This window comes from Oxyura jamaicensis, chromosome 1 (assembly GCF_011077185.1).
Source record: "Oxyura jamaicensis isolate SHBP4307 breed ruddy duck chromosome 1, BPBGC_Ojam_1.0, whole genome shotgun sequence".
NCBI lineage: Eukaryota > Metazoa > Chordata > Aves > Anseriformes > Anatidae > Oxyura > Oxyura jamaicensis.
The window spans coordinates 55,477,971-55,491,549 of NC_048893.1; the positions used below are offsets into that span (position 1 = coordinate 55,477,971).

The window sequence follows — 13,579 nt, forward strand, 5'->3', positions numbered from 1 at the left end:
ATGATAAAATGACCACATGACCTGTCTAAGAAACGCTCAGCAGTTTCTCCATAACACTGTGAGCAGTCCTCATGATTTCACAGCTAGGGAGTAAATGTGGAAAGCAGATGAGAATGACAAAAAACCCATCGGAGACCACATAATTATCCTATGAGCCATTCATCTGCCAGAGCACAGGCAACCGCGCCCCGCGGAGCACAGAACCCCATGTCTTCAGGGTTCTGAATCATGCAGCTTTAGCTGCCAGTGCCACTCCTGCAGACTCCTGCTAAGTCATACAACAGAGAGGTGCAGGGCTCTGCAAAAACAAGGACCTATAGCTCTAGCCTTACAGCCCCGTAATTAGTTGGCAAGCATCAGGAAATGTCTCAGAACAAAATATGAAAAAATACACGATTCCCATCCTGCAGGCCAAAAAGAAAAAGAACAAACCAGAATATGCTGGGAAACTCACATGGAAGGTAGATTTGACACTCATACTGATAACGAAATACCTTCTCCAGAGTTAAACTATCAAGTGTGTTTGAAGAGTTTTAGAAGGAACTTAAAAATGCAGCGTGTGAATCGATCTCTAACTACAAGGAACTAGGTAGGATGACAGCCACAGAAGAGACTGTGAGAAAGTTGGACTATCCCACATCAGCTTCTGGGAGAGATATTGGTATTAGCATCAGAAGTCCAGACTAGATGGATGGTGCATATGACCCACGATCATAGGTGCTGTTGCAGCATGCTTGTTCAAAAGTGAAGGTGCTAGAGGCAACCTACTGATAAGGGTCACTGGCAGTTTGCCACCAGGTCTAGCCAAACTTCTCTTTGAATGGATAACGTTCCATTAAAACCGTCCTGTCTCGCGCCACCTAGGAATTCTCTCTGATACTGTGGAATCCGCTATCTGTAGGCTGTTACACAGTGGGGGGAAAGCAGGACAGATGCTTAATTCTGTTGCAAATATAGTCTGTAGAGAAGATGGAAACAGACTTATTGAAGTCTCCTTTTTATCTTGATCCTCTAAGGAAATAACCAACTAAATCCTTAATCCCCTGACCCCTTGGGGAAAAAAAAAAAATAAGAAAAAAGGGACAGGGGCTGCTCTTCAAATTTAGAGAAGTAAAACGAAGGGTTTACGAACTCATCCTGCTCTAATCCCAGCACAATCTTTGCTACACTGAGTCACCTGCACGTGAGCTGCAGCCCCTGGCTTCCTACACCTCTCTGAGGTTGGGATTTTTGTCCTGTAGGACACTAAGTGAGGGCCCTGTATTTTCTGGCTATCGAAGCACTTGCACATGAGGGCTATTTATGTGTCGCAGAGGACACCTCATTGTTTTATTTCCTGTTGGACTGATCCTCTTCACCAGGGCATTTTAGGTACACGTTACTGCAACTGCTGTACTTTTCCATGCAGTGTGGTCCATCAACTAGTGTCTCCTGTTTCTTTTCCAATCTCTCTTCCACCCCCCCCCCCTTCTCCCAAATACCAGAAATTGCTTAGCTTTTAGCTCTGTGCCACATGCAGTTTATTATTTACTGGAGGAAACTGTTCACTTAGAAGCAGGGCTTTGTATCCCAGTCCAGAGGTGAGCACGATGAACAGGGAGGCCGTTTCAGTCCTGAAGGACTCCCCCCATTTTCCAACAGGATTTGAAAGTGGGGGACCCGGCAGCCCCACATTCAACAAGGGCCAGCCTACAGGCCGCTGGGCGCTGCCACCTCAAACGCCTTCCATCTGCAGCGTGTGTGTGCCTCCAGCCCGATGAAAGGCAGGGAGGATATTTATAGCGGTGTCAGACGAGGCAGGAAGTAGGAAACCAGGGAGGGTGTTTGGAAAGCGTATAAAGGGCTCAGAAGAGCACGGCCAGCCTGGAACACCTTCCCCAAGAGGACGCGGGGCTGAAGGAGAAGCGTCAGGGGAATAGCTGGTCTTCTACAGACATCCTCTAGCTCTCTCCTCCTCTACCTGTTGCCTCTCCAGCACCAGCTATTTCCTGTCTTTCGAAGTCAAGTGGAAGTTTTCCATTCTGAGGTTTTCCTGTCTTGGTACAAGTAAGCACTTTTTTCCCCCCTTTAAATATTTTAACCGTTTGGAGACCAAAAACCTGCTCACCAGGGGAAGAGCTTCCTATTTACAGCTGACCCAAGAAATTTGAGAGGGCTGATTAAACCCCAGAGGAGCAAGATTTTTTGCTTGTTCATGTATTCACTGAGCATGAGGGATTGAACTTGTTGTCTGAGCAAATGCTCCAGTGCTCTTCTTTAGAAAATTAAGAGACTAACATAATGCCAGCAGGCCTCCCTGGGGGCTGCACTGCAGCAACACCCGATATGGAGGGAAACACTGAGAAAGGGAAACAGATGTTGAAGTCCCATGCCATAATTACAATATAGCACAAGGGAATTAAAATTCATGCCTTTCAGCCCAGGCCAGCAGGAGCTTGGGTCAGTTTGAACATGGCCCTGCGGAATAGAAGTACTCCTGTTTCCAATGCGCTTTTGTAGGATTATTTTTATTTTATTTTTTTTTTAAATGAATCACCAGGGAGCAAGAAATAATAATGTGTTACCTTCACACTGTTGCACCTGGTGCAGCTGTTGCTATCTGTGCAAGTGTTGTCCAAATGCAGTGCAATTTATATCCTGAAGTACCAGTGACCATGCAGGCCAGGAGAACCCTGGCCTTTACATGTCAAAGTCAAGGAATTAATAATTAAAAAACCTACATCTTGCACACGCAGCCCTGCAACATGCACTTCTTGAAGGGCTATTTGAAGGAACTTTGCATTCCTCTAACTGGAGGCTTTTCAAAAGCCTAAGCCTTGATCGCCAGTCAGAAACAAACGTGCTACAGGCTGTTAGAGAACAATCAGTAGAGCATTGGGTTGTTTTATGGTGGTTTTTCTACCCATCTTTTCACTGAAGCCATAGTACCCATTTCACTTTTTTTCTACCCATCTTTTCACTGAAGCCATAGTACCCATTTCACTTCCCTGGATGGCACAGATCCATCTTGGACTTGCCCCAGTTTCAGGTAGGGTGGCCTATCACATGTCCCAACTAATGATTCTTCTTCACTTGACCAGCCCGTATTTAGTTCTTCAGCAATGCTTTCATACAGCATCCCTCCCTTCTCCAGTAACCCTTCTCTCATACTCCAGGACTACTCTTTGAAGGGCCTTTGCCACTCCTTTAGCTCCTAAAAACCTCTCCCATTACAGGTTTCTGACTGAGCCTATTGCTGTCATCACCCTCTTCCCCTACCAGCAACAAACCTGGACTTCTGCAGACCGCAGCCCCTGACACAGACCACCAGTTCCCCGCTAGCACAACCCAAGACCTTCCCCCTGAGCTAACAACAGCCTCCCCAAGAACTGCTCTCTGCTGGTTCCCAGTGGATTTCACTCCCCAGGATACCCCACATCAATTCCTTCCTTTCTAAGGCAAAAAATGACATTCTACATCTCAGGCAAACCACTGCTGATATTTGACGAGGTCTGATGATGGTTTTTGCCTATGCATCTCTCTGCTATTTATCTTGTTTTATTGTCTGTATTCTGTTTCTAAGGGCTGAAATTGCCCTTTGGAAAGGTCTTGTATAAACACAAGCAGGAATTTGGACTATTCATAGTCAACATTTGTTTTACCAGCACGAAACTCAAGAGACTTCTATCTTGTTTCCAAAAGACTCAGAGAATCTTTTTAGCTGGCAGAAATGTTGAATAAATAGAATAATCAGGGTTGTGTAAAACAACATGCATTTTTATGTTATTAGACACTGTCAGTTAATCCACTAAATCTTCACTCCGGTCACTCAAGGGAACTACTTCACATTACAGTAGAAGGTTAACTGCTTTTTTTTAAATACAGTTTCAAGCACTTTGGTGTTTGTAACATTCCTCTTGGAAACTTGAAACCGCCAACTCAAATCCAACTCTGATAAAAGCCAGTGAAATGCTGCCGAGACCAGTGGCACTACACCTGCTTTACTTAAATTATTATGTTGGTCCAGTATTCCCTTTCCATATTGATAATTGAGTCAGATTTAGATCCAGTATAAGAGTGTGTAAAACTATTTAACTCACCTTGGTCTCTTCTCCCTCAGACCCAGTACCAGCCTAAAACTTTCAAACAGCAGAAATTTGAAATTCATATGCCTGATGTTTGTTCACTCTCCAGTAGACAAGCACAGGAATCAGGACATTGGTTAACACTCATTTCTCAAGATATTCCAAAGCAAGTCCTGTTTAACTTGGGATTTAAAGAAGCACTTATCCCACTAAGGCAAAATAACACTGCTAGCCATCACTAGTGGGCAGAGCACAGACAACTTCAGCATGCTCCTTCTGGTACCACTTGACAGGAAGACTTCTGGGTTTTAATAAAGCCCCAGCAGCATGTCTCCCTCCTCTGGGATTCAAGTACGCAGACACTTGAAGTACTTTCAAGTACATGAAAGAAGAGAGCCATACCCTGAAAATCTAGAGTAATATGCAGCCCATCCAAGCAAAAGCCTCCTCATCTTGAACAACAACAACAAAAACCTCATCACTAAAATGAAACTCCAGCACATGCATCCCAGACATTATTAGGGCTGAAATGAGGCCCTCAGCTTGGTGTTGGCTCAGAGCTGAGAAGCACAGCATGCCTGGCCCTGCCTGCTAACTCACACCAAGCTGCCCTCTCAGGTTTACTAGCTCTTCCATCCGGTGCATACAGTGGGAGCTTCATTTAATGAGAAGACCTCCTGCACAGACCAAACGGGCTCCTTTTCTCAGTGCTGCATGCTTGGTTGGGCTGCATAAGAGTACCACATGGTACATGAGCTGTGAGGAAAAAGAAATACAACCTCAAACAATACTGCTACAGGAAAAACCTAAGTTTTCATCTCAGCTTTAACATCCAGTTAAGGCCAAGGTGACTCACCGAGTGCTCCTACTAAAGATTCTTGGTCCCACCATACTGTTAGCAGGATTACACATGAGTGCAAAGATCCATTTCATCAGATACCAGTCCAGTTGTTATATCTAAGAGACCCTGAAAGGCAAGGTCTTGGAAAATGTGAAGTCCACAGACAAAGCTGAGAATGAATTTGCTACCTTGTGCCTCTTCAATGGTCAAGTCCAAACATCCTGAATAACCAAAGCAGACCTTTCCCCATCCCAGGTGAAAACCTTTGCTAAGCTAAAAAAATGCTAGTATTGCGTGTAGCTGTACGTAATTGCATTCCCACCAGCCTGCTTCTTCCCAGGAACATTAGAGGAGCATTACCAGGTAGGGAGTTCTCCAGAACAGGTGGGAAACCAGAGAAAATAAGCAATAAAAAGCATCTTCATAAAACAAGGAGCTCTAAGACCCAAGGTTAGAACATCTGGCTCTCTGCTGGGCTCAGAGGTCTTGGTGGAGTTACTTCCTGCAGGAAATCTGGAGTAAGCACATGCAATAGTAACAAGACACTAAAGGAGCCTTATATAACATTCTGCACTACATCTTCAAACAGTAATTTCCACCACATTTTTTTTTTCAATAAATACACTTGGAGAAGTGACAAACTCCAGATCCCATAAGGTGATCTCTTTACTCTGAGAAAGCAGAGCAGGATTTGGCTCTACTTTAATTGTAAATAACCAATAAAAACAACAAATAGCAACTTCTATTTCTACTTCATAGCACAATTCGGTTCAGAATGGTGATCTTTGTCAGAAGGCATGACCAGACACAAGGAATACCATCTCTCACCATGGACATTGGCATTCCATAAAAGTTAAACCAATCTCCTCAACTTTCTAAAATGCCTTGAAGGGAAGTCCAGTCTAAAAATGAACCCACACCATTACTTCCCCAACAAAATCCCAATTTTTAAGTGGATATAGCATATTGCAACCATTATCATGGCATGTAATCCATAAATTTGTTTGAAATTCATCTCAACTCAAAGGATTGGTATTACAATTAATTGAAATAGCTTTCTTTCAGCATTTAAATTAACTTCTAAGTGGCAAATCCAAAACCTTACTTGTTTGCCTTAAAGGATAAGGCAGCACATGTGACCTCACCACAGAGACCATACGCACATGCATCAAGGGAAAGACTGCATCTTTAAGATCTCCTCTCTGATCAAATTGTTCTGCTTTTCCATTCCAGTTCTCTAGTGAAAAGTAGAATGATGAAGTCAAGCCATGAAAGAAAAAGGGCAGGTTTTCAATTGGGACCTCAGACTTTGGGCTAAAAAAAACTTTTGATCTTCCTCCTCTGCTGACTTGTGCTCTTCTCATATCACATTCCCAGTTCAAAGGACGTTAGCCACTGCAGATGTTTTGAACTCAGTGCTCATGGCATGGCAGAATGGAGGAATGGATGGCTCCCCTCATACCGAGGGACTCTAAGAGCTTGCCTCCATCTCCCCAAAGCTTGCCAACTCCACCTTAACCAAGAGTAAGGAAAGGGGCACCACTTACAGGTACCCTTGCTGAGATAGACATTTCTTCCCCCAACACAACCTATAGAAAAGAATGTTATTTCGGGCTCCTTTGAACTTAGGTAAGAGACAGCTCATGGTGCCACGGCTCTTTTCTGAAGTATATGCACAAGATGAAAGCGAGATAGGTGTGGAGTGGACAAAGTACTTTCTTTATCATTTGCAGATTGGTTTGTCAAAATCCAACCAGTTATTTCACATACTTTGCTTTTCCTTTTTTTGAAGGAGAGGTAGGGGGGAAATCCAGGCAGGAGGTGTTTTTCCAGACCTGTGAATGCAACACTCAGCAGCCAAGCTTAGAAGTTCCTGCTGCTCCTGCAAAAAAGGGACAAACAAGCCCTTTTCATGTCAGCTATGTCCAGCTGGAAATGTCACAGCTTTGTCACAATGGAACAAAGCATGCCTGGTGTCTGTTCTTTCAAAAGGTCTCTTAATTCAAACAAAAGAAAAATATTCACATCTGGAAGGGGTCGTAGGCAGGGGGTGGGAGGGGAGGAAGCAAAGTTCAGATGGCATGTCATAGCAGTTGCTGTTTGTCTAATTATTGTACTGCCTGTTCTGGCACTTATCGATCCAGTTAAAGAAAGAAAGCCAAGAGTTAAGAAAGCAAATTTTATTATTGACTGACCTCAAAGGGCCAGAGGAGGCACACCTCTTCACTTTTGCTCGATTCATCGTGCGGAACACTCAAGCTGAGTGAACAGACACCAGTCTAGCAGGAGATTCTCCTTTCTGATTTTTTAAAGGAAGAAAATAAATCTGTGGTGTATGTCCTCCAGGCTCTCTTTAGAAAACCACAGCCTTCACTTCCACAGGACATATATATCGCTTGCACTTTCCCATAGGTTTATTCGAGCATCTGCTTCTGCAAAGATTAAAACCTTCTAATGACTGCCAACATGGGAGGCTTCATCAGAACTGAGCTGGAGGATGATCAAAAATTAAATGTGTGGTGACGTGAGATTAAAGGGGAAGGGAATAAACTTGAGAGCAGGACTTCACTGGCTAGGCACGAAAGACCAACAGCGAGAGTTTACATTAGTGCTATATTAAAATCCTTCTCCTTCAGCATTCAGTGCTTCTGGACGATGAAAAGCCTCTCCTAGGCTGCCACCTAGCTAGTTAATTTCTCGTATTGTTTAGGAGCTATTTTAAAAAGCTCTTCTGCTCCAGCCCTTACTGCACTGACTCCTCCCCTCGGAGCTGGTATTTTGTCAGGAGTTTCAAGAGCGGTAAAAACTCGCTGCCAAGTCCCTTTCTTCCCCACGACGTGTTTTATAACGCAGCGCGCGGTTTCGCCTGTCCCACGGCCGCACCAGCACCCTGCCCTCAGTTCCCATGGAGATGGTGAACTCCGCCACAGCCAGAAAGCCTTAGCGTGCTTTTTGCCATTAAAAACAAACAAACAAACAAACAAACAAACGTGACAGCATTTGCTAAAAATCAGCCTGCAGGAGCATCACATTGTCCTGACAGTTTTAGCAAATTTAGCACGTTCCAGCAAAGGATTTTGCTTCAGTCTTTCATACAGAACCACGGTCTTAACCAAACGTGCACCTAAGTCACCTTCCAGCTCAAGCTGCTCTTTCCCCGCGTGCTTCTCTGCATTAGCGCGAAGCCTGAAGGCATGATGACCCCCCTGGCATCAACCTGAGAGCTGCCACATCCCCGAGCAAAGCAGAGGCATGAGATACGAGGACAACTGCAGGGCAGAGAGCGGGGAGGTGACCAACATGACTTTGAACTCCATCAGACGCCCGAGCGATAAACAGGAAAACTTCATGCCCAGAAGTTTAGGAGCGCTGCCATGTGAAACTTCGCAGTTCGCCCCACTCCTAGCCATTTACCCACCTGGCAGAAATACACTGGCATCAGTTCCTGTTCACAACAACAACTTATTTAACATCACCTTTCATATGAACCAAAAACAGCCCGTGATCTGCTCCAACATGACCTGCGTGGAGCAGGAAAGCAGACCTGCTCCCAGAACGCAGCAAACGAAGGCCACACGCTGTGCGTGCAGCTTTCGCTGTGCAGAAGTGGTTTCCCAGCCTTACTTCCACAGCAGGGACAAGCTCCTGGCAGCGGCGCGTCGGTGGCACGCTTGTTGATCCAGGCTAAAGAAGAGGCGGTAACAAGCTGAGCTTCGCAGGGCAGTTTCCTGGAAGGATTCCCCAGCCTAAAACTATTTTATAGATATTTTCCAGGCTCTCGTCAGAGAGGGAAGCTGAACCTGCAGCGGCTTTTTCTGGCACTCGGGAGCAGACGCTCCACAGAGCCCAGACGTGGATAACCGTGCACAGCCGCCGTTGTGGTACAGAGGAGTTAGAGGCAGGCGGGAGAATGATTTTGCCAGCAAGCTCGGCCAACTTTAAAGCCACTGGCAGGGCTCCTGGTAACAGGTACCCCGCCGCAGGGAGAACCGGTGTCCTGTCAGACTCCCATGGCACCTACTGGGGGGTTTCTTTGCGGACTCTGGCATCAGCAAGGCGTGGGTACCAGCATCGCGCAGCCCCCCGGCACCCTTCACACCAAACCACCTGTAGGGGTGCCAGGAACCCTCGCCCATGCACCCCGCTCGCCAGGTGCCCTGCGGACACCACCAACTGCTCTCGCAGGCAGCCCCCAGGGCTCGCCCCGACGCCTCCCCCCGTCGCCCACCGCCCCATTTCGGGCCGGGGACGGAGCCCCGGGGTCTCGCCTCTCCCCCCCAAAAAACGAGGAGGCTCCGTCGGCGGCACTCACCGATGTCGGAGTTGCAGAAAGCGTCCTGCGGGTGGATGGGGACGCAAGTGCAAGCCTCCACCACGGCGTCCCGCAGGCTCCAGCTGCAGAGAGCCAGGGCGAGGAAGCCGAGCCACGCCGTCATGATGCCCCCCGGGGCTCACCCCTTCACTTGTGCGGAGCGAGAGGGCAGGAGACTCCCTTCCTAGCAGCCTCCCTTTGCACACGCTGCCCCTCTTCGCTGGACGGGACGGTGCAAGCCCGAGAGAGCGGTGCAAGGCGATGCACTGCAAGGCGATGCACTGCAAGGCGATGCACTGCAAGGCGATGCACTGCAAGGCGATGCACTGCAAGGCGATGCTGCACGCTGCTGCACGGTCCGCGCTGCTGCTGCTGCTGCTGCTGCTGCTGCTGCTGCTGCTGCTGCTGCTGCTGCTGCACGGTGCCCGACGTCGCTGCGCGGCGCGGCGCGGAGTTATAGCCTGGATCGCGCCCGCTCGGGCCGCGGGGGGCGCCGCGGCCGCCGCCGGCCAATGGGAGCCCCGCATTACCTCATCGGCGGGAGCGGCCGGCGGGACGGGGAGGGGCCGCGGCCGCCGCTTCAGCGCCTTATAGGGAATAGTGCGGCCGTTGGGGCGGGCGGTTACCTGCGCCGCCGGCCGCCCTGAGGGGAAGCCCGCCAAGTCGTCCCCGTCCCACGGAAACTTCGTCGTGCCCCCTGCCCGGGGTTATTGAGAGACCCTGTCAGTGCCCGCCCGGCTCTGGTCTCCCCTGCCCGGCTCTGGTCCCCTGCTGCCGCCATGAGGGGAGGCAGACCCCCCTCAGGGTGGCAGCCCGGAGGACAGGCAGAGGCGCCCCCGAAGCCCTCCGGGGTTCGCTTTCCAGGCTCGGGCTGTTCCCCTCCGGGCGGTCTCGGCTGGCTGTAAAGTGATTTTTCAAGCTGGAGGAGATGAAAGGGAATAGTACCGTAAAGGGCTCCCGGGGAGCGAGCAGGAAACGCAAGGGGAGCACTGCGCGTTGCTGCTTTTCCCCTCTCAGTAAGCACCGCATGAAGAAGGACGAGACCTTAGCCAGGATTTCATCCTGTGTATTTTCATCCCTCTCAAATGCTCCTTCTCCTGCCACCACCCACTCCCCTTCTCTTCCCCTCCTCGGGACTTTCAGTCAGTGACTTTTCAGTCGCTGGTCACATCTACCCGGGCGCTCCCAACATTTAATCTCAACGTGTATTGTAGCAGAGCAGCTTTAGCAGAATTTATAGAAAAGTCCTGCTTGTTTTGTTTTCCCTTATCCCCTTTTGGAACAGTAAATTTCTATCAGCTGTAGAAATGTAAATGTTATAGTAGAGCCGGGGCTGCGACGAAGGAGATTGCCAGCTGCAGGATACAGACATCCTCATTATCCTGCAGAGGGGCGATTAATCACAGTATCAAACCAGTATATATAATGTCACAGTACTTTCCATGGGGTTTACAAGACTTAAGCATGTCTAGTTATAAATTATGCTGGTATTAAAGGCCAGGGACCAGCTGTCCTAAATTTCTAAATAGTCAGCTAAGTCTTTAGATTTACAATTCTTCTCCATCTGGGTGAAGCACAGCCTGCCTACACCTTTCCTTGAATCACAGCATCCCTATAAAATTAAAACCTCCAGTCTTATGGAAACACAGGTTTTTATTTGGAGCATAGGTGTACAAAAGCGTCGAGATGGGTGTTGCTAGCAGTGATCAAGGTTGCAAAGCAAACCAAGGAAAATGCAGGTTCCTCTCCTCGCTGTGACACGGCCAACCTGTGTGACAGCTTCGTCTCGCTGTGCTTCAAATCCCAGTCCGTGTAATGGGGATAATGGTGGTGGAGCTTCACAGCAATGTCTCTTAGTGAGCGCAGTGAAAAAAAAAAAAAAAACAGATGGTGTGGAGGTGATAATGGATCATATAAGTACATATGAGGCAGGACATTAAACAAGGCATTAGATTTAGGTACATCACTGTCAGAATCATTTGGCTTCAAATCGCTATACGAGAACCCCCCTGCAAAAAACGCCTTAGGTATTTGGGCTGTCAGCTGGAGGTACTGCAGCTGAAGCTGAATCCATCCGATTGGACTGTCATTTCCATTTTACTGGGTGTAAACAAGGAACAACCCCACTGACCTCAGTGGAGTAACACGGGAGAAAAATGAGGTGTGTCTGGTACTTTCATTTTTTCTTTGTTGTTCCAAAAAGGTTTGATATCACCAACATCATGATACACCTGATCTATCAACATCTCAGATCAGTATCTGAGAGAAGCTCAGTTATTCCATAACCTGACATTGTGTAAATAAGGGAGACTTTGGCCCTCACACAACTAGATTATAATCACAACTCCAGCAGCACCTGGCCCAGTTGCTTCTCTGAGAAAGTTTCTTCATTTCTATAATAACACCTTTCCTGTGTGCTCTGAGGACTAACGAGCTGCATACTTTGTACCAAGCTTTGAAGATGATGGGTGTTGTGTAAATGCCAAGAGTGACTATAATACAAGACGCAGGACACGTTCAGAGGAGAGTGAAAAACAAACCCTTCAGTCGCCTTCATTTCTGAGAAGGGAAGAGGAAGGGGGCTGGAAATTACTGAAGTTACACAGGGCTCTTCAGGCATGGATGTAGCTTGTTTACAGAGACCGACCGAGCTTGTTCAGGTAACACCGAGTTTGTGCTGACAGCAGGAACTAGTTCGCTTTTCAAATATAACCCAGAGAAGTAATCTGCAATTACTTGCCGGGCTGAAAAGGAGTGCCGCAGTTTGACCCAGCAGCAGGGCACATCTGTTTGGACGGGATGATGTGCAGGCTGGCTGCGTGTCTTCTCTGCCACAGTTTGAGATGTGACCCAGAAAATTCGAAATGCGTGTATTGGCATTGTGGTAGCAGTACCTGCATAGCAGGAGTAGCAGTACCTGTGTTCTGTCAGTAAGGATTTGGCTGATTTGGCTGCTTTTTTTGACACCTAAATGTTCTATTTCAAAGAGATTAACTTCTCTGGAGTAGCTGGGATGCAGGATACTGTGCGATAATAACAGTTCAGTAGCACTGCATACCATGCAATAATAACAGCAGTTATTTGCCGCTTAGAGGGTACATTTCATACACAGAATCCACTTTGTTTTTGTAAATCACAAATAGTACTCAGGAAAGCTGAGTCTGGCCTGTGGCCTGCTGTGAGGCCCGTTAAATCATTTTACCTGCCTGCACATTCATTTTATCATCTGTAAATAGAGGTATTATATATCATCCTCTGGCACTATCTATTTGATGTTCAATATTAGCCTCTCCACTTTGAGACCCACCACTAAAATGCACTCTGGAAGAGCCAGGAAGGAGTTCTGATTGTTTATTTATATTTTTTAAAATTGATATAAGGTCAAAGTAACATAGAAAGTCATGAAGGAACTAAAAGGAGAACTCCATCTGAATCCCTGCTCTCTGCGTGGGAGAAACTGCAAAGGGAAAAAAAATAAAATAAACTAGCATTCAGCTCCTTTGGCTAGATGAAACTTTAAGCCTTATATGGCCATAAAAAACGTAGCAGAGAAAGAAAGAGAAAATAAAGACCTTGATCTTCATACGAGAAAATTAGAGTTCACATTTGATTTATGTCACCAAATAAAGAAATCTACGTTATTTCAGTCCACCCCCAAGAGCACACTGTTGAGCACAATTAAGGATCTCTCTGCTTTACTGGGCAGCCACACCACGTCACGCTGTGATCTTGTCGGATCCCACAAGCTAAGCATGACTGGGCTGGGTCAATAGTTGGTGTGAAAATTCCCAGGGAAAGCCTTGTCCTGCAGGTGTTGTTGGCTGAGCAAAGTGGCCTTCTTCCCTCGATCCTGCACGAATGTGTAGAGGCAGTGCTAGGGGGCACTGCGCTGCAAGGGATGTTCGCATTTCGTCCCGATGAAGCGAGGTTCCTTGCAGTATCTAGAGAACCCTGCCTTCGCAGAAGGAGCGATGTTAAGCTGGGTGCCTTGGATACGTTTCAGGAGAGAGAGCTACCTCTGCTTCCACCGATACTGCAGTTTACACCAGGAGCGTAACTATCAATGCCATTTCCCTTCCGCAAGTCCTGACTGTGGCTGGAAAGGACCATCCCAGAGCTAGGTATAGTGACTGAGTCCTTCAAGAGGCGTGAGGTGCTGCTGTAAATGAACTAGGGACATATTCTCTTCCCTTCTGATCACTTTTCACAACGAAACGTGAGGGATACCAGACACTGGCAGAAAGCTGCTTCTGAACTGACAAAAGCATCTGAATCTAATTTGTACAGAAGGGCTTAATCAAACTGCAGGAACTGCTGGCCAAAAAAAAAAAAAAAAAAAAAAAAAAAAAAAAAAAAAATGAA

At 47.2% G+C, this 13,579-nt stretch overlaps 2 protein-coding genes across 2 annotated transcripts in view; one reads left to right on the plus strand and one right to left on the minus strand.

The window, feature by feature from the left end:
- Positions 1-9,517, minus strand: part of TIMP3 (TIMP metallopeptidase inhibitor 3) — a 32,939-nt gene extending 23,422 nt beyond the window's left edge. Inside the window, exon 1 of the mRNA XM_035340664.1 lies at positions 9,218-9,517. Coding sequence (XP_035196555.1) covers positions 9,218-9,341 — 124 coding nt within the window. The 5' untranslated portion in view covers positions 9,342-9,517. The remainder of the gene's footprint in view (positions 1-9,217) is intronic.
- SYN3 (synapsin III) overlaps positions 1-13,579 on the plus strand; it is a 199,969-nt gene that overhangs the window by 100,171 nt on the left and 86,219 nt on the right. The window lies entirely within an intron of this gene.